The 18,220-nt window shown below is 53.0% G+C and overlaps 1 protein-coding gene across 3 annotated transcripts; it reads right to left on the reverse strand.

The window, feature by feature from the left end:
• Positions 1–64: 64 nt before the first annotated feature.
• Positions 65–18,088, reverse strand: Trmu (tRNA mitochondrial 2-thiouridylase). 3 transcript variants are annotated; one of them, XM_027954614.2, is made up of 11 exons: positions 17,951–18,088; positions 15,451–15,616; positions 12,486–12,592; positions 8,646–8,768; positions 5,311–5,483; positions 3,851–3,904; positions 3,709–3,775; positions 2,426–2,526; positions 1,059–1,203; positions 714–796; positions 65–508 (listed from the first exon to the last, which is right to left on the reverse strand). In XM_027954614.2, exons 1-11 carry the CDS (start codon positions 18,030–18,032, stop codon positions 344–346), a joined length of 1,266 nt encoding a protein of 421 aa, XP_027810415.1. In that variant the 5' UTR covers positions 18,033–18,088; the 3' UTR covers positions 65–343. The 3 variants fall into 3 exon arrangements, with proteins under 3 accessions (XP_027810415.1, XP_071465488.1, XP_027810417.1); XM_071609387.1 differs by lacking the exon at positions 8,646–8,768; XM_027954616.2 differs by lacking the exons at positions 15,451–15,616; positions 17,951–18,088 and having other exon boundaries at positions 5,311–5,424; positions 12,486–12,586.
• Positions 18,089–18,220: the final 132 nt, after the last annotated feature.

Raw genomic sequence — 18,220 nt, forward strand, 5'->3', positions numbered from 1 at the left:
ATGAGCCCCTGGACAGCCCACCCAGGCCCCCCAGCCCCTGGACACAGTGGTCAGACTCCTCATCCCAGTTGGACTTTTTATTCAATGCCGTCCCTGCAGTGTTCTTCCAGGGCAACTGTCCCAGGGGGTGAGCATGAAGGAGACTGAACAGGGCCTTGGGGCTGACCCACTGACCATCGGATGCTTCTGTTGCTGGTTTCAGCACAAAGACCAAGGGCCTTCCTGGGGCTGCCCCTGGTCCAGGCAGCACTGAGTCTATCACTGCCCTGCCCTGCCCTGCCCCACCTACGCTGCTCAGCCCCAGGCTCTGCTGTCACAGGGTCCTCCTGCGGCTTGGCTTCTGTCAGGGTGTGGGGCACGGGCCTGGATCTTTGCTGGGTCCCTCACTGGAGCCCTCAGGAGCCACTCTGGCTCTGCTCCTGCCCTTCTGGAGTGTGTAGGCCGACGGCCCCAAGCGCAGGATCTTCCCACTGCCCAGGCACTCATCCCCCTTGTAGAACACGGCAAACTGCAAAAGAGAAGCCTCAATGTGGGAGTGCGACTCGGGCCTGTGGGGCTGAAGGGCGGGAGCCCAGGAGGGCTGCCAGGTCAGTGCTTCAGCTCTCCAGGGCAGAGCCACAGGCACGTGACCACAGTGGATAGCAATGACGAGTGCCTGTCCAGCCGTCCTGCTGGGTGTCCCTGTAGTCCCCCCGCCCCTGCACCCGACTCACCTGCCCCAGGGCGAGGGCCCGCACAGCCTTCACAGCAGTCACCCACACGGTGCCGTCCTGATTGAGGGTCAGCACACAGGGCACTGGGTGGAAAGAGGGGCCTTGAAACCCCTCTGCCAGGGCAGGGTAGGACAGCAGTCTTCAGACATGGCAGGGCATGACAACATACCATCTGCGCGGCCCCCCTCACCCCAGGCCCCTCTATGGCAAACACAGGTCAAGGGAGTTTTGAAAGATCACATCGTCTCAACATGAGGGACTTTCCTGCCCAAGGGGCTCTGGCCCAAGTCTGACCCCAGGGACCTCAGCTCCAAGAAGCCTCCCTAGCCCCGCCCACCTAATCACCTAGCGCCATCTGGTGGCGGAATCGGAAGTGGCACTCCATCATCTTATCCCGGACCAGGGGGGCAGGTGGCTCCTCTGCAATCCAGTGAACACGGCTGGTCCTCAGCAGGTCCCGGTATAGGGCTGGGTGGTCTGTCCGGGGGGCCTGCGGAGGAGTGAAAGCTGTGACGCCTTCTAGCCCTCAGAAGACAGCCCGGAAGCCCGAAGCCCACCTCACTGGCACCTAACAGCTAAGGAGCACAGACTGGTGACAGGCAGCGGCCTGGTCCCTGGAGTCTCACTGAATCATCCATTGTGTAGTTGGGGAAGCTAAGGCACAGGAGGGAAGGGAACCTGCCATGTGGCAGGTGACAAGAGGCGGGGGCGAGACCTGAGCCCAGGTCCAGGCACTCTCCTCCCTGAAGCCCAGGCCCTGCCCTCCACCTCTATGAGGACTGGTTTTCTGTTTCCAGGGACATCGGCCAGTCACACCACTGGCCTTTCAAGGAAAGCAGGGCCTGGAGCAAGCCCAGGAGCAAGCCCAGGGCTGTGTTCACACCAGGGTCCGGCCCTGAGGCTCTCCGAGGAGTAGGCCATGCCCACACCTAGGGCAGGACCAGGAGCACCAGGTCCAGGGGCTTGGGTCCTCTGCAGGTACTGAGGCCACACAGGCCTCCACAGCAGACTCCCAGGGAATGTTCACTGCCACTCCCACCTGCCAGGCTCCCCACACACAGCTCTTCCTGGAGGGGGGTGTCTTGGCTGGCAGGTGAGGTCTCCTGGCCTCTTGAGCTGCCACCAAGAGAAGGCCCCCAGCATTCACGACAGCAAGAGCAAGTTTTCTATTAGGCAAGGGGGATGTCCTGTGCTCCTCAGGCTATTCAGCAATGTCCATGGCCTTATCCACTGGATGCCAGCAGACTTGGCCCCCACACTGAAACTGTGACAACCCAAAGCATCTCCAGACTTTGCCAATGGCCCCCATGGGGGTGGGGGATGCATGCCCCTTGAGAAACTCTGCTCTGCAGCTGGGGCAGCAAGCCAAGGCCGGGACAGCTCAAGGCCCAGCATGGCAGATAGCCTGGCTTGTCCTGGCTCAGCCACTGGTTTCTGCCCCACGAGGACCTCCGAGCTCCTACCACTGCAGCACCGTGGCTTCCTCCTCCTCTCCACGTGACCTTCACCAGTCACTTATCTGTGTGTCCTCCTTGTTCATAAAATCAGATGAGCCGCTAAGCAGCACGCAGTGACTTGAAGAGTGACCCGCACACAGCATGAGCCTAGTACCCACCAGGCCAGGACCCTCTGTCCGGGGCAGCCCCAGGAGGCTGCGGAGTGTAGGCGAGGCCTGTGCCCAAGGCGAGCCCTACTCCTGGCCCCCCACTCACCACGAGCACGTCACCCTTGGCAGCGTCCTTCTCCACCACGTACCAGGGCTCCCTCAGGCCGCTGATCTTAGCTCTCTGGCCCAGGGTGTACAGGAACCAACCTACAGACAGGTTCTCGTGAGGCCTGGGGAGGAGGTCCTGGTGGAGGCAGCAGGTGGCTCCAGGGCGACCCCAGACATGGCTGCAGTGACCAGGGTCCACTCAAAAGCCGTGATCCTCCAGCCTCCAGAGCCAGCCCTGGGCTGGACACAAGGACTATGACCGTGGCAGAGACCATACCTCTCACCTGGCATGAGGAGCAGGGCCAGCTCCTGTGAGATGTCTGAGGTGTGGCCCTGCCTGTTAAGCCCTGGTGCGCCTGCAGCTTTTATAGGCAGGTCCAGCGTGGCCTGTGAGCGCACCACCTGCTTCAGGGCTGACCAGCTCTCTCCACATCCCACTCCACCCATCACAGGGTCCCCAGCTCTCCTGTGCCTCCTCTGGAATGCATGCATGCAGTCAGAGGTGACCTGACGAGACCTGCCACCACACACCAGGCGCAGATTTAAGACACGAGCCTCCAGCTGCCTGCTACGGGAGATGGCAGCTCTGTCCCTGGCAATGTCATTTCTCGGGCTCCCTGCTCAGCTGTGCCTCTCCCTCCACAGGAAGTGGGGGTTCTCCAAAGCACAATTCAGAGACTCCCCCACATCAGAGCATGGCCCAATCCTCCCAGCCAGGGCAGGACTGTGCTGGGCCAAGACTCACCTCGGTGTCCTGCCCTAGGGGCCACATCCCCATCAGCCCACACTGTCCATCCCTGCACCAGGACCGTGAGCACCTGTGCCCCTATGCCCAGCCCAGTGCAGGTCACAGTGGCCCTGTGCCATGAATGTCAGCAAATGTGGGCAGCACCCCTGCCAGAGGACACCTTACCCTGTCCACACATCCAGCTATGATGACCAAACTCCTTCAGCAGAGTGGAGTTTCTACAGTTTCACATTTTCCTTGTTCAGTGAGAAACATACTCTACCTACAGGGACTTGATTCACAGCGGAGACTGAAGCCCCCATTAGGTGGCAGCTTTTTGTCAAATCCAAAGCTCAGGAGGAGACACCATGATAACGTGCACACAGCCCCAGACAGACTGCCCTGGGCCACCACACTTACCCAAACCTGCCCCCAGGCCTTCTGGGACTCCTTGGAAAGGTGGAAGGGACCAAGCCACCTTGTTCCCAGTTCCCAGAGCCAGCACGCACCCATGGCTGGAGGAGCTTAGGGAAGGGGCCAGGACTACAACTCACCTTTATGTGTTCCCAGAACTGAATTGTCCTCAATAGAAATAAATTTCCCAGGTCGAGGCTGCAAATACTGGAAGACAAACATCTCATTACTAATGGAGATCCAGGGCTGGAGCAGCCGCACAACCTATCAAAGAACACTCACCTGAAGAATGAAATGCTCAAAGTTTCTTTTACCGACGAAACAGATCCCCATGCTCTGAAACGAGAGGAGGGTGGCAGATGAGGAGTTGGCAGGAGATGAGCAGATGGCAGGAGGTCTCCTGTGCTAGGAGGCCTGGGCCAGGGAGAGGGAGAAACCAGGGCTGCCCTGGCCTCCCACCAAATACACTTCTGGGTCAGGGCCTGAGGGCCTCCTCCAGCGCCCTCAGACACCAGGCACACCTGCAAGCAGAGCTTCAGGGCTTCACGGATGTCTGTCTCAGGCCGCTGGGTCCAGGTCCCCTAGATGCATACACTGCATGTGCCCAGGGCCTGCCCAGTGCTACACAACATCATGAGCTGCCCCAGGAAAGAGAACTAAGTCTAGCCCTCAGGAGACACTGGAGCAGGGCTGGAGCTAGAGGGAGGCTAGGGCCCAAGCAGAGGGAACAGGGAGGCCAGGGAAGACTCGTCAGGGGCCGGCTGTTCCCTGCACAGGAGGCCAGGCGGGAGGAGGCTACTTCCCTTGGCAAGTAGAGAGTCAGCATTGATGCTTTGGCTCATGTCCCTCCAGAACATGGGCCCAGGAAGGTACGGCCTGCCTCACGAGTCTCAGCAACGCCCTCCGCTCCCACCATGGAGCAATTACTGGAAACTGAACAACAGAGGAGCGAAGGCCAGAGGGAAGGGGTGTCCTCTCTGGGGAGGATGCCTGCTACCCATTCCTGAGAATCAGGCATGAGTGGTGGCTAGAGCTGAAGCGCCTCTGACCTCTGAAGAGGGCAGGCTCAGCAGTCAGGAGGTCTGTGGGCTCGGAAGGCTGACCCTGCAGCAACCTCGCCTCACCACTGAGCCCCTGGCATATGACTTCACCCCATTCATGCCATCACGCCGGCCCCCTTACCCAGGGCCTTTGCACAAGTTCTTCCCTCCACGTGGATTTTCTCACTAATCTCACCTGTGCTTTGCCCTGAAGTTACATGTGATTTCCCCAGGGTCCTTTCTTGGCACCTCTGCCCCTAGCTAACCGGCACCCCAGAGGTCCTCGCAGGATCTCAGCCCTTCCGCCACAGATGCCCGCTAGGTTTACAACAACACATCTCACATATCTCTCTCCCTTTCTCAACTGTAAACTTGGGCAAGGCAGAAATGGAGCTGTTTGCCCGTCACCATCTCCTCAGGCTTTAGCAGCACAGGGCCTGGCACAAAAGCAGCATGAGATGTGCCAGGGTGAAAGGGCAGCTTCGTGTACAGACGGCAGCAGGGCTCCTGCCAAATCGGAGGGCCCAGGGAGGGAGGGGAGCCGGTGCAGCCTCTGCCGCACACCACAGTGCTCAGGCCTGCTCCCAGGGGCTCCGCCTGATGCTGGAGGCCAGGTTAGGGACCCACAGCTACCACGTCACCCTGTGCTGCGGCCAGAGTGGATGCGGTGTGCCCGAGTCAGAGGCCAACTCTCACACCTACCTCTTTCTTCTGGAGCACATGATGGAGTCTATTCTCAGCAGCTATTTTCTTTACAAAATCCTTCGTTAATCCCCCTAGAGGGAAGATAGTTCTTCTCAGGGCATCCTGGGAAACCTGGCTGAGAAAGAAGGTCTGGTCTTTAAAGCTGTCAGCTGCTTGGAGAAGTTTTACCGCTGCCAAGAGTAAAGAACAAAAGATGTTGCAGGAATGAAAATGATGATACTTTGCCTTTAGCCCTATCTTTTTGCTCACTTGTCCCTGGACGGTGGGAGCAGAAGCCGACCCCACAGCAGACCACTGGGGGAGCTGCCAGCGGGGCCCATGTGGGGAGGACTCTCGCCTCTTATTTATCTACCGTAAGAAAACACAGGGCAGGCAGATTTTATATTATGGGACATTTATTCCAGTTCACAATTTAGACTGTAGAGTTCCAAAGATAAAACAGCTTGTGAAAACCACAAAGTGAAAAGGGGAAAACACAAGCCCCAAATAAGTTCAGCCACAAACAGGCATCTGGGCAGGAGAACAGCAGGTTGGCTTCCCACCCTGGTGCCTGGTGGGACAGCACAGGGCGCTCCTGGGCCACACCCGCTTCCTGCTCAAGGGCCCTGTCTGGAGGCCACACTGACCTCACAGCTGCTGTGTTGTTTCCCAAACATGCTCCATTTCACCGTAAGGAACAGCGCTAGCACTTCAGCAGCTGTGCAAAGGCATGAGTGACCCTGGCCCTCCAGCAGGGGAGCTGCCGACTGCCCATCCCACCCAGGGACCCAACCCATGGAACTCATCAGAACAATGACCTCACTCTCCTCTCACCCTCTCACCTCTGGGGCTCAGCAACACCCCAGGTTACAGGCAGAGCTTGCCATGCACACGATAGGCTTCAGCAACACTGTAGGCTTTATTTATTTATTTGTTTGTTTATTTATTTATTTATTTATTTGGGGGGGGTACTGGGGATTGACCCCAGGGGCACTTAACCACTGAGCCACATCCCCAGCCCTTTTTATTTTTTATTTTAAGACAGGGTCTTGCTAAGTTGCTAAGGCTTTGGTAAGTTGCAGAGGCTGGCTTTGAACTCGCATCCTCCTGCCTCAGCCTCCCAAGCAGCTGGGATGACAGATACACACCTCCCAAACCATGCAGGCTTTATGTCAGCACAGCGGTGTGGGCAGTGTGGCATCTGTGTGGCTCACATTTCCACCCACCCATCACACATTAGCCTGCGGTAGAATCGTCCCCATTTAACAGTTGAGGAAACCAATGTTCAGAAAACTGAAGCTTCTGCTTCTATCCCAGAGTGACACAGCAGAGAAGGCAGAGCCAGAAACAGCCCGTCTCCTGACCTCTGTCCCCACTGTGAGCACCAAATACCACAACCAGCCCAAACAAAACCTGCCCCACTGACAGACGGGAGCAGATTCATGTCTCAATTTCCTATTGTTTCAAAACAAAATTCTGTCAAATATTTTGAGTGCAAAGGCCTCCAATTACTGGGAGGAATTAAGATTTTCTTAGTTCTGAGTTACTTTAAACTAAACACCTGTGCTTTTTCAGGAAGGAAGCTGGCAACCCCATGGCTCCTGCAGAGGAGCAGGATGGGAGCAGCTGGGCTCGCGCTGCGTGCACGGGAGGAACAGGCCAGCCCAGCGCTGTGGCCAAGGCTCTCACCTGCCTCCACCTGCCACTCCCTAGGACCGGGGCCAGGCCAGGACCACTAAATAAGAGAACGAAAGTCTTGGCAAGCCTCACACACAATGAAACAGACTTGGCAGCATTACTGAGCAGACCCAATAGTGTACCGATGCTCTTGGCAGAGCCCTAAAGTGAGCACGGTCTGGACGAGGGCCAGCAACTCTCTAGGGGACATGCAGGCCTATGTGTTCAGCTGGGGAAATGTCCCAGCTGTGGGTCCCAGGAATCCACAGATGGCGAGTCCCACTGGGAGCTCCCAGTCAGCAGGCTGTGCCTCCGTCACGCGCTCCGGGGTTGGGGCTTTCGAGGTGAGCGTGCCCAGGAGTGAGAATCCAGTAGGTAAGAACCAGGGTGCCAAGGGGACAGAGGCCCCACAGGTGGACACAGCTGCTGAGGTAACACAGAGGCCTCCCATTCCTCCCAACAAAGGCCCAGGCTTTCCCATGGGGCAGGGGTAGCAAGGCTGCCGAGTACCTGTGCTTCGAGAAAGGAAGGAAAACAAACAGGTCGGACAGCCCCTGCAGCAGGCTCTGGCGCCCAGGACACAGCGCACGGGACTGCTGCTGGTCACTGCTGCTGTCAAAACGGGCTCCATGGCTGGCACAGCAGATGGGACAGGGATGAGTGAGCAGGCTCTGCACCTGGCCGTGCCCGGTCAATGACTTGACCACGCCTCAGATTCCTCATCAGGGAAAAGAGGTGTACCTCATCAGACGGCGAGGAGGCACAAAGCAGAAAGTGTTCCCTCTTCCAGAGGTCCCCAATCCCCATGCAGGGGGTGGTGGGAACCAAAGCTGAACTAAGAGACAGCCAGGTGCCTGGGGGTAGGCTGCTGGCTGCCGGACATGGAGAAATGCTGACCTCCAACCACTGCCCGCAGCCCAAAGTCCTTGTGGAAGCGAGCCCAAGCCCCGTGTTTTACTTGACAGTGAGACGAACTCCCCTTTTCTAACAAATGAAAGAACGGCACGACAAGCCAGAGGCTTCCTGCTCAGTCTCGCTCCTGACTTTCCCCAAAAGTGAAACTTTTTTTCCCCTGACATTTATAAACCACTCTGAACACACATTGTGCACAGGCTCAAGCTGGCCCCAGACCTGCCCAAGGTGCCTGCTCCCTGAACTTGGGTCACACCTAGTCTTGAGCTGCAAACCCTCATACAAAGAAAGCATATCGGAATCTATGGGACACAATGAAAGCAGTTTTAAGAGGGAAATTCATCGCCTGGAGGTCATTCCTCAAAAAAAGGAAAAACCAACAAATAAATGAGCTCACAATTCATCTCAAAGCCCTAGAAAAGGAAGAGCAGTGGTACCTCATGGCTAAAGTCAAAAGTTTTCCCCGCTGAGCTCTAGAATATGCAAATGACCCACATACAATGTCTAGAATTGGATGCTAAGTTTCTAATTTAATTCCCCCAGGCCTTGCTCTGCCACCTGTTTGGGATATCTCTTACTGGCCCCTGGGGAAGTGACTCTGTTGGCAACTGCGCCTTTTCAAATATGAACCCAAAACCAACCAGTTAATTTAGAGCGCAGAGAGAGCCAGATGGCGGCATACTCAGACCCAACTCCTGACATTCTTCAAAATATTTTGCTTTTTTCACAAAGAATTAAGTTCTGGCCTGGGCACATGAACTTACGATTTCTAACTTCAAATCGATTTCTGAAAAGCCCTTCTGGCCTCTTAATATGCTTCTGCTGAAAGACTTCTTCATCCTCCAGTGAAGTTCTTGCGTAGTGGCCTGTGGCAACAGCATCTGCTCCTGGGAAGTTTTAAAAACACAAGGAAGTGGGCTGGGGCTGGGGCTCAGTGGTGGAGCGCTCACCTAGCATGTGGGAGGCACTGGGTTCCATCCTCAGCACCACATAAAAATAAATACAGTAAAATAACTGTATTAAAAAAAAATAAAACCACAAGGATGTGTTTTCAAACACATGTGAGACTCAATGTGAGACTCCAATTCACTGGCCTCGGTCAACATGAGCCAAGGTGATGAAAGAAGCACGCAGACGCGCAGTCCTATGCGGCGGCCTGTGGGGACTGGGCCAAGTGGGCTGCTGATCCAACCTTGCCACACACTGATAATATGTCTTCAAGAGCCTCTCAAAAGTGTCGAGCCATTCATTCTAGTTTAAGGAAATAATCCCACATACACAGATTTAAACTCAAAAAGTTCATTTCAGCCTCATAGTGACACACCTGTGACCCCAGCTACTCAGGAAGCTGTGAAAGGACTGCAAGTTCACGGCCAGTCTCAGTAACTTAGTGACCCTGTCTCAATTAAAAATCTAAAACAGGGCTGGGGGTGTAGCTCATAGTAAAGTGCATCAGTTTCGATCTGCAGCACCTCAAAAACAATCCCCCCGAAAATAACAGCTCATTTCAATTCCTTAAAGCGTTCAGCACCAGGAGGACGATGCCTCAGCTGTAGTGCAGTGGCACTTACAGATGAGACACAGAGAATGCCCATGACACTGTGAAACAGAAGGGTGTATGATACGACAACCTGCAATTTCTGAAGAACAGAAAAAGATGAAGCACCACAGGTTTGCTCCCTTCACTGTGGGAGTGAAGTCTGGATAGCACTTCCCCTCTTTCTTCAGTCATCTTAAATTTTCTAATAAACATAAGTAATTATTGTCACTGCGATGGACCGTACAACATATTCAATTTCTTCTGTCTACATAATGCAAAAAAAGTCAACAGAAACTATCAAAGTAGACTTTAGTGTTGACCCTTTCACTGTGTGGAAATTCTAACTCTTCAGTATCGCGAGGCTTCATGCCAGGGGGTGCAGCGAACCTGATTCCACCCTGAGCAGCCAGAACACTCCGTGCAAAGCTCAAGGTGACTCAGGAGGCTGAGAGCTGCCTGATGCACATGAACTACTGGGAAAGGACCTTTAGGAACACACATTACATCTTGACTTCATTTTCCAACAGAGGAAAAACCCACTTGGTAAAATAAATAAATAGATAGATTAATTAATTAATTAAATTTAAATAATTCAAACATTAAAAAATAAATAAAAATTTTAAAAAATAAAAAATTTTTTTTAAAAATTAAATTAAAAAATAAATAAATAAATAAAAATAAAAATCCACTTGGAATCTTGCATCCTTCAAGAACAACCACTTATGCAGCCAAAACCCGCAGGGTTCTTCTGGGAGAAGCCCTAACATGTCAGAAGGCTTCTCATGTTTCTTCCCCATTATGCTGTCTGTGCAGTTAATTCAGACATGGAAGTGGGCACTGAAGGAGCTCCTTCCAAAGTAAGCCAAGCAACACACACAGGGCTCTAGAGCACTCTGCCCAGGGAGCTTGCATCCCAGAGGCCAGCACTCCTGTCTGGCTCGCCGTCACACCTGCTCCCAGAGAAACCTCTCTCTGTGAATGCCAGCCCTGCTCTCTGAATGCCACACAGGAATACAATCCTCAATCCTCGTGAGCATCCACTTGACCACTGCTGTGGTGACCCGAGTGATCTCAAGAGTTCATCAGAGGACATTTCCACACACACAGGGAATGAAAATCAGCCCACACTCTATCAGCATGTCATTTTTTCTGGATAGCAGGTGGGACCTGACCAGGGCAGACTGTGGAGGCCTCTTCTCCCTGCCCCACCAGCTCAGTCTACACTGGCTTGGACAACAGACTCTGTTGTATTCGTCAACTGGAAGCAACTAAGACCTAGGATCTTCTGCATGCGAGTGGTGACCAATCCAGCTCTTCCCCGCCTGGTGCCAGGACTGCTCGCTGAGCCTTGTCAGCAAACTGCAGCCACATCCACCGCGTGCCATGCTTTTGGTGAGTCCGGCCTTCAGATTTAGGACTTCTTGGTTTCTCTCTTTGTTGCCTTTTCTTTTAACTCCTAATGCGGCAAGTCAACTTTTCATCACCATCGACTCAGCCTTAGGTCACTGACACCTTGCGTCTGAGTGCTACTTGATCCTCATCCATGTCACTGCTAAAAGTGCTGATGCTACTGAACAGGGGCACACGATTACACCTGCCCTGTTCGAGGCCATGCAGGCAGGCAGGCAAGCATCAGTGAGGCAGAGCAGACTGAGAACTGCAGAAGATCATGATGGTAACCCTAAGGAAGAGGACAGGAACAGCTAGCTACCAAAAGGACTTCTAAGTGATTCAGCACCAGGAAGTCCCAACAAATGGGACGGGTGTCAAATACACAGACAGAATCAAGGAGGGGAGATTCAGGAACAGAGAAAAATCTGCAGATTCAATGTGCAGGGTAGTCATCAGCTGGCAGCAGGAGTGGGCTTCCAGCATAGATTGGTAAGATGGCTTTAAACCCATAGAAGAACAGGGGCCGAGGACCAGAGTCAGGCAGAACACGGGCCCATCCTCAGGAAAAAGCACAGCCTCCCTTTTGGAAGCAAGAGCAAAGGTCTCAGTAGGACTATGGAGAGGGATGACTAAACCCAAGTTTCCTGAGCCATGAATTTGGGCTCCAGAAGCTCCCCCTAAGTACACTCGCATCTAGAACCAGAGCTGCCTTGAGCAGAACTGAGCTTCAGGTGGGGTTCATGGCCCTAGGTAGGAGGAGACACTGCAACAGGGAGCCATGTAGGATCAGGGCCTGTAAGTTCTGCAGGCCACCTAGTCACAGCTCAGCTGGACCTAGAGACAACTTTATTGGAAAGGCTGGGTATCCTCTATGGGTGGCACTCTCTGCACTACTTTGGATCCTGGTTTAAAGAGTCTTCCCTGTGCCAGCATGGTGCAATGGCACACAGGCCCCTGGGCACCAGGCCTGGTGCTTTCTTGTGCTCTTCTTTCTGGGCCAAGCTTTTTTTTTTAATAGCTTTGTCGTCTTCGGCATCTTTCCAAGGCTCAAAGCCTCTGGACACATGTACAGGTTCACCTACTGGCGTTTTTCACAGCCTTTTCTTTCTGATGATACCTCATCAAGGTGGCTGATGATCCACTATCATCAATTATGACTTACAAGAATCTCCTCCTCCCCTGAGGCACTGTCACCTTCCAGCCCTTTGGCCAGGAACCCAATACATCTTTCCTTGGGATGTCGGCAGCCTGTCCTCATGTGTGAGTGGCCCATGGGGAAATACCCTGTCCTCCCATCATGTGCACCTCACCAGAAACCTCCTTCTCACTCAGTGAAATACAGCACAACTTCAGTTTCCCTGCTTCTTTTCCTCCTAGGAAATGAAACTGCTCATAAGGTTTTGGCTTCTGTCTTAGCTCTGGAAAATCTTTTTTTTTTTTTTTTTTTTTAAACCAGGGATTGAATCCAGGGGCCTTCAACCACTGAGCCACATCCCCAGCCCTTTTTCATATTTTATTTAGAGACAGGGCCTCGCTAAATTGCTGAGGCTGGCTTTGAACTCACAAACCTCCTGTCTCAGCCTCCCGAGCTGCTGGATTACAGGCATGTACCACTGTGCCTGGCTTAGCTAAGAAAATCTTATAACATATGGAAAAATCCCATATTTCTTACCAAGATTATCCACAGCATAATGGAAAAAGCAGCTGAACTTGATATGCTTGTTGCAGACTATGTCGGGGTTAGGAGTCCTTCCTCTTTCATACTCATTCAAAAAATCACTGGAATAAAAGAAAAGCACTTCAGCTCTAAGAGCAAAATAATTCTTAAAAACAAAACAAAACAAAAAACAGCAGAGTCAGTAATTTAGTGTGGACTTTGTCCTTGCCCTACCCACACAGGAACTTTCTTCAACAGGGAGCTTTGGTACCAAAACACTTCCTGTGTTTTCATCCAACGTTTGTTCAGAGCCCCTGCACTTGCCATCTGATGCTGCGATGACTGACAAGCCTAGATGAAGAACAGGTGTGTCCCTGCTGCTGTGGCTCAGGTGCCACCTGCCTCCTGCACAGCCAGGGATGGGGAGACAAGGCGCTGCACTCCTGCTCCCCAGGACTCCTCCAACATAGGACATGTGAGTCACAGCAGGAATGAGATCTTGAGAGTTACAGAACTCGATGCTCGATTCTGCAATCCCAGGCTGGGGACCCAAGTCACTGGACAAATATGCCACGGAAACCTTTCAGAGGACTAGGAAACTCCTGGGTGCTGAAGCGCATCTAGTTGTCCTAATCTGGTGAATTTCCATCTTAACAGACTGCCCAGGCATCACCCACAAGACATGGAAAGAATGCCAGTCTCAGAAGTCACTCCATGCCTATTTCAGAAGTTTATAATAGGGTATATTTTTAGTATGTGTGATAATTTCCTCATTTAACCTAATAGGCTTAAAAAATGATACTTACCAAAAAGGATGCATTATGAAGACAGAGTGACCTACATGGGATCACAGGTCACCTGTGCATCACCAACAGCAGCAGGCAAAGTCTAACTTTTCTACCTGCCCCCTCGGTGTTACAAAACTGATCTGGTTTCAGATTTGTGATAATACTTGATATTATTACACTCTTTCTACTGTTTCTAATCGTTGAAAGTTGTGAAGAAGTTCATTAAATTGTAAATTACCCAGATGCACGTCTCTCTGTATGTTCACAAACCCAATAAACTTCCTATTTCACAGACACTGTTGAAAAAGTTTAACATTTGACCATTTCCTGACAGAGGAGGGAGGCCCATCAGGGGCACTAACAAAAGCAATGGAGGGAGGCAGCTCTTCCATGGGAAAGAGACCTCACCCCTGTGCGGACAGAAGGAGAAGGGGATCAAAGAACGATTTACTTAGACCCTCCCAGGCCAAGTGGGTCTTTGAACCAAAGAAATTACTAAGCTTGAGAGTGTTTTCAGAACAAAGCTCAACGAGCACAGTTTTGGCTACCCCAGAGCAGCGAGGCAGAGGGCAGCCTGGCCACTGCTGGAGGGGAGCTCAGAGGTGGGTGCACAGGTACTCTCATGGGGCCATGTCAGTCCCTAGTGAGCAGCACCCTAGGGTCAGTGAGGCACCTGGAGATACAGAGGTGCATACTGGCCTGGATAGCGGGGCTTCAATCCCAGCTCTGCTCTCAATCTGCTGCAGCACCCACTACGCCTGTCTGGCCTGTTAGAGGTCAGCTAGCCTGCAAAACCACATGTAGATGCTGTGAAATGCAGCACTGCAGGAAGAAGTTCAGACTCACCTGGGCTTCTTGCCATCATCTGAGACCCCAAGGACTCAGGAACTCAGTCAGTGTCCAGCCCATGTGGACTTGATCTGAACCCAGCACTGGCTCCTCCTCTCTCTGGCCTCCTCCAGGCGCCATTCATCACACTGCTTCCCAAAGACCCTAAGAACCCCTGGATCAGAACCCACCCAGGTTCCAGTTGTGTTTAGCAAGTGCCCAGTGCTGTGCTGGCCTGCATCTGCTGTCCAGTAGACTTGTCCTCTGGGCTCTGAGCAGCCAGCCTTCACTTTCCTCTCCCACATCATGTGTGGGAGATTTTAGGGGCAGTAATTCCTTAGCTGCTGTGCCTCTGGTCTTCCATAATTTATCCTAGACTTGGCTGTGTACTCGCCGAACAATAAAAACGTACTGTGCTAGAACTTTGTACATAATCTCACTTAATACCCCTTGGAGGTATTAGCATTGTCCTTATTTTAACATGAGAAAACTGAGGCTTAGAACAATCAAGTAAATTGCCCAAAGTTGCCCAAGTAGCAGAATCAAGACTGAAGCCCACTCAGGCAGGGGCAACCCACACTGTCCATGTGGCCTGTCTCGGATGCCACTGATGGCTACCTGGCACTGAGCATCATCAGACTTCACCACAGACTAGCAGCAAGGAGGAGCCAAACGTGCAATGCTCCTGAGCCAAGCTGGGCCCCCTCTGTCCCTTCACTGCTGCTTTGGTGCCCACATGGTGTCTTCTCTACTTGGTTGTTTTCAAGCCTCCTCCACGATGCCTTCCTGACCCACTCCACACAGCAGACTTCCCTCCTCCCAACCTGGGCACTTTCCGACATGCCACTCCTCACTAAGGACAACATCTCCCAACTGGATTGCAAAGTCCCATACAACAAGGCCTGGTATACAACGTTCCCAGAGGTAGCACAGTCCTGAGTATGCAGTAAGCAATCACCGCTGGGACTGTATTAGATTTTATAAAGTTTCTGCCTTTTCTTTCCTGTTTCCAAAAGGCACAGGGCAGTCTGTCACATGACACTTCTCTGAGCCTCCCAACTACTGGGCTGTCAGGACACATGACAGCACCTTCCAGGACGAGCTCAGCCTTCCCCTCATCCCAGCTCAGCAGCAGAAACATGTCAAGGTTCACACAGGCTTTAAAGAGACTTCTGGCAGGTGGCAAAATAACAAGAACAAGAGCAGCAGGGGTACAGAGGTCCCCAAGGCCAACTGAGGGCTCCCACAGTCTGCAGCATCATGGCTAATGTGGGTCCTGCACTGCACACCCTTGTGTCTGGCCGACAGTGGCAGAGGATCCACAGGGAGTGGGAAGACTCCTGTGTGCTACACGCTGAACTCACCTGAACACTTCATTCCAATACTCCTTCACATAGGACACCTGGTGGAAAGGGATGTCTAAGACCTGGCAGACCCTGTAAGCATCCTCGCAGTCCCGGTCAGCAGCGCACACGCCATGTTCATCCAGTGAGTCCCAGTTTTTCATGAACACCCCTGTCACCTGGTAACCTGGGCGAGGGAAGAAGGTCACTTGGAGAATGTACAGATCAACCTTGGATAAAAAAGCTCCCAGCACAATGTGGCCTGAGCTGTCTGGGCTTCCCATGAGGACTTGGGTTTACTCCAACGCTCACTCACTTTGTAAAAGCCCCTCGTCACAACACATTAGGGACTAAGACTGGCTGCCCGAGTGCTCAGGTGCTCAAGATGGGATTTTTCTCTTTATCTTTGTCTCCACCCATGTAGAGGCATGGCACCTAGCTCATAGGAGGGACTTAGCAAATTTGTGCTCAAGGATCCAAAGGTCATGTGGCACTCAAATTTTTCACTGCAAATATAAACTGCCATTCAGTTATTGGAAAAGTAAGCTCATTTCAAAAGTTATTTCCAGCTGCTAAGTAAGGCTTAAATTCTAAGTTACCAGATATAAAGACAAGTAAAATTTTGGATATTTTATGTATCCAAAATATATGCCTTTATATAAGGCATAGCTTAATGATAGAACTCATGCTTAGCATGCATGAGGCCTGAATTCAATCCCCAGCACCAAAAACTAAACTAAACTAAATAAATAACCTGGGCATTTTATTATAAGGATTTTACTACTTATATACCTTATGCCAAATATCAGAAAGGTTGACATTAGCCTCACACCATCTTAGTAACTATCCAGCTGCCTACCCTGTATTGAGCAATGTTTCTTTTGAAAGGCTGAATATAAGGAAAGACAGGGTATTTGTGTTAAAAAAGGCTTAAGATAGTATCCCTGTTTTAGCTTTTTCTTTGCTGTAACCAAAAGACTTAACAAGAACAATTGATGGAGGAAAACTTTAATTGGGGGCTCATGGTTTCAGAGGTCTCAGTCCACAGATGGTTGACTCCATTGCTCTGGGCTAAAGGTGAGGCGGAATATCATGGCAGAGGGGTCATGGCCACCAAGAAGCAGAGAGGCTCTCCTCACCATGGACAAAATATAAACCCCAAAGGCATGCGCCCAATGACCACCTCCTCCAGCCACACCCCACCTGCCTGCTATAAGAGCTTAATGCACTGATTAGGTTAAGGCTCTCATAACCCAATCACTTCATCTCTAATCTTCTTTCCATTGTTTCACACGTGAGCTTTTGGGGACACTCATATCTAAAATCTAACCTCCCAAACCAGGGGTCTGTTGACACATCCTTGCCAAAGTGAAAATGCACGCCCACAAGGCCCTCACTCTGCATCCAGAAGCATGATGCAACTTCCATCACAGAATTTGCCACCCTGGGTCCAGCTGTTAGTTCCCTTGCCACTCACCAAAACAGGGAGCTCAAGGAAGAGACTGCCTAGTTCAAGCCTGTGTCCCCGGCTCTAGTACAGTGCCTGGCACATAATGGGAGCTGAAAAGGATAAATAAACTACACGGAGCTTTAAACTCCACTCCACCTGTGGCCTCATCTGCCTGCTCGACCCACTCACACTGGAGGATGGGCCCCCCTGACTTTCCAGGGCACACACAACAGGATAAACACTGAAAATCCTCAATGCCAAAATGAGAGGACCATTGTTTTTCTCAACATCCACCAGCCCCCTCCACGCAGGAAAATCCAAGGCTAGAAGGTGCAGATGCCCGGTCTAGACACAGAGGGTTCATCTTTTTGAAGTAGTTGGATCTGGGCAATCACCCCAGTTTTCCACATCCGCTCAAACACCTAGTCCTGCTCCTCCTTGGAAACCCTCAAGAACTCTGAATTGCCTCCTCACCTTGGCCTAACGTCCCCAGTAAGTGTAACAACTTCCATGATCTTCCAAGATCAGGGCTCAACGCTCCCGCCCTCCTCTGGCCAGACCAAGCCAGCACTTTGCCGATCTGTGCTTCTGCGGGGCAGCTAAGTGCCCAGGCCTGCAGTTCTCTGCGGAGTGAAAAGCCACTCCTCTTCCCTCTCAGTTCAATGGTCCACCTGTAAGGCGCCTGCCTCGGTTCCCGTGAAGGGCAAGCCTTCCTTCCCTGCAGCGCGACTGCTGACCTCCAGGACCTCGCATGTGCTGGGCTGTCCCAGTCCCCGGGTTCCACCGTCCAGGAGCTTCGCACGCACCTCCGCATTCCCAGTGCCGACGCCGGAGGGGCTCGCAGCGAGCCGCGCCAGCGCGTCCGAGCAAGGCCCCGCCGAGAACCCCCAGCACCTGCCCGGCTCGCGCGGAGGCCGGGAGAGGACGCAGGCGCGTCCGGCCGGGTGGACGCCGCACCAGGCCTCCAGAGCGGCCGCCGTCCGCCGCCGACCCGCGCGGGCTTGCTGACCCGAGGCGACCCCGTCCCGCTGCCCCGGGCGTCCCCGGCCGCAGGGCGCATGGCCACCTCACCTCTCCGCCTCAGCAGCAGCGCGGCCACCGCGCTGTCCACGCCGCCGGACAGGGCGCACACGACGTGCCGCGCCGCCAGCATCAGCCCGTCACCCAACTGCCGCCCGCAGCCCGGGCAGCCGCCGCGCCGGAAGCCGCCCCAGGCCACTGCGTTGGCGTTGGCGTTCGCGGCCCGGTCGGAAACGCGCGCTCGGCGCCTGGCGTTCCGCCCTTCCGCGGCTCCGCGCCCGGCGTCTTGGTGCGCCGCACCGACCCTGAGGACCTGGAGTT

The sequence above is a fragment of the Marmota flaviventris genome, chromosome 3, assembly GCF_047511675.1.
Source record: "Marmota flaviventris isolate mMarFla1 chromosome 3, mMarFla1.hap1, whole genome shotgun sequence".
NCBI lineage: Eukaryota > Metazoa > Chordata > Mammalia > Rodentia > Sciuridae > Marmota > Marmota flaviventris.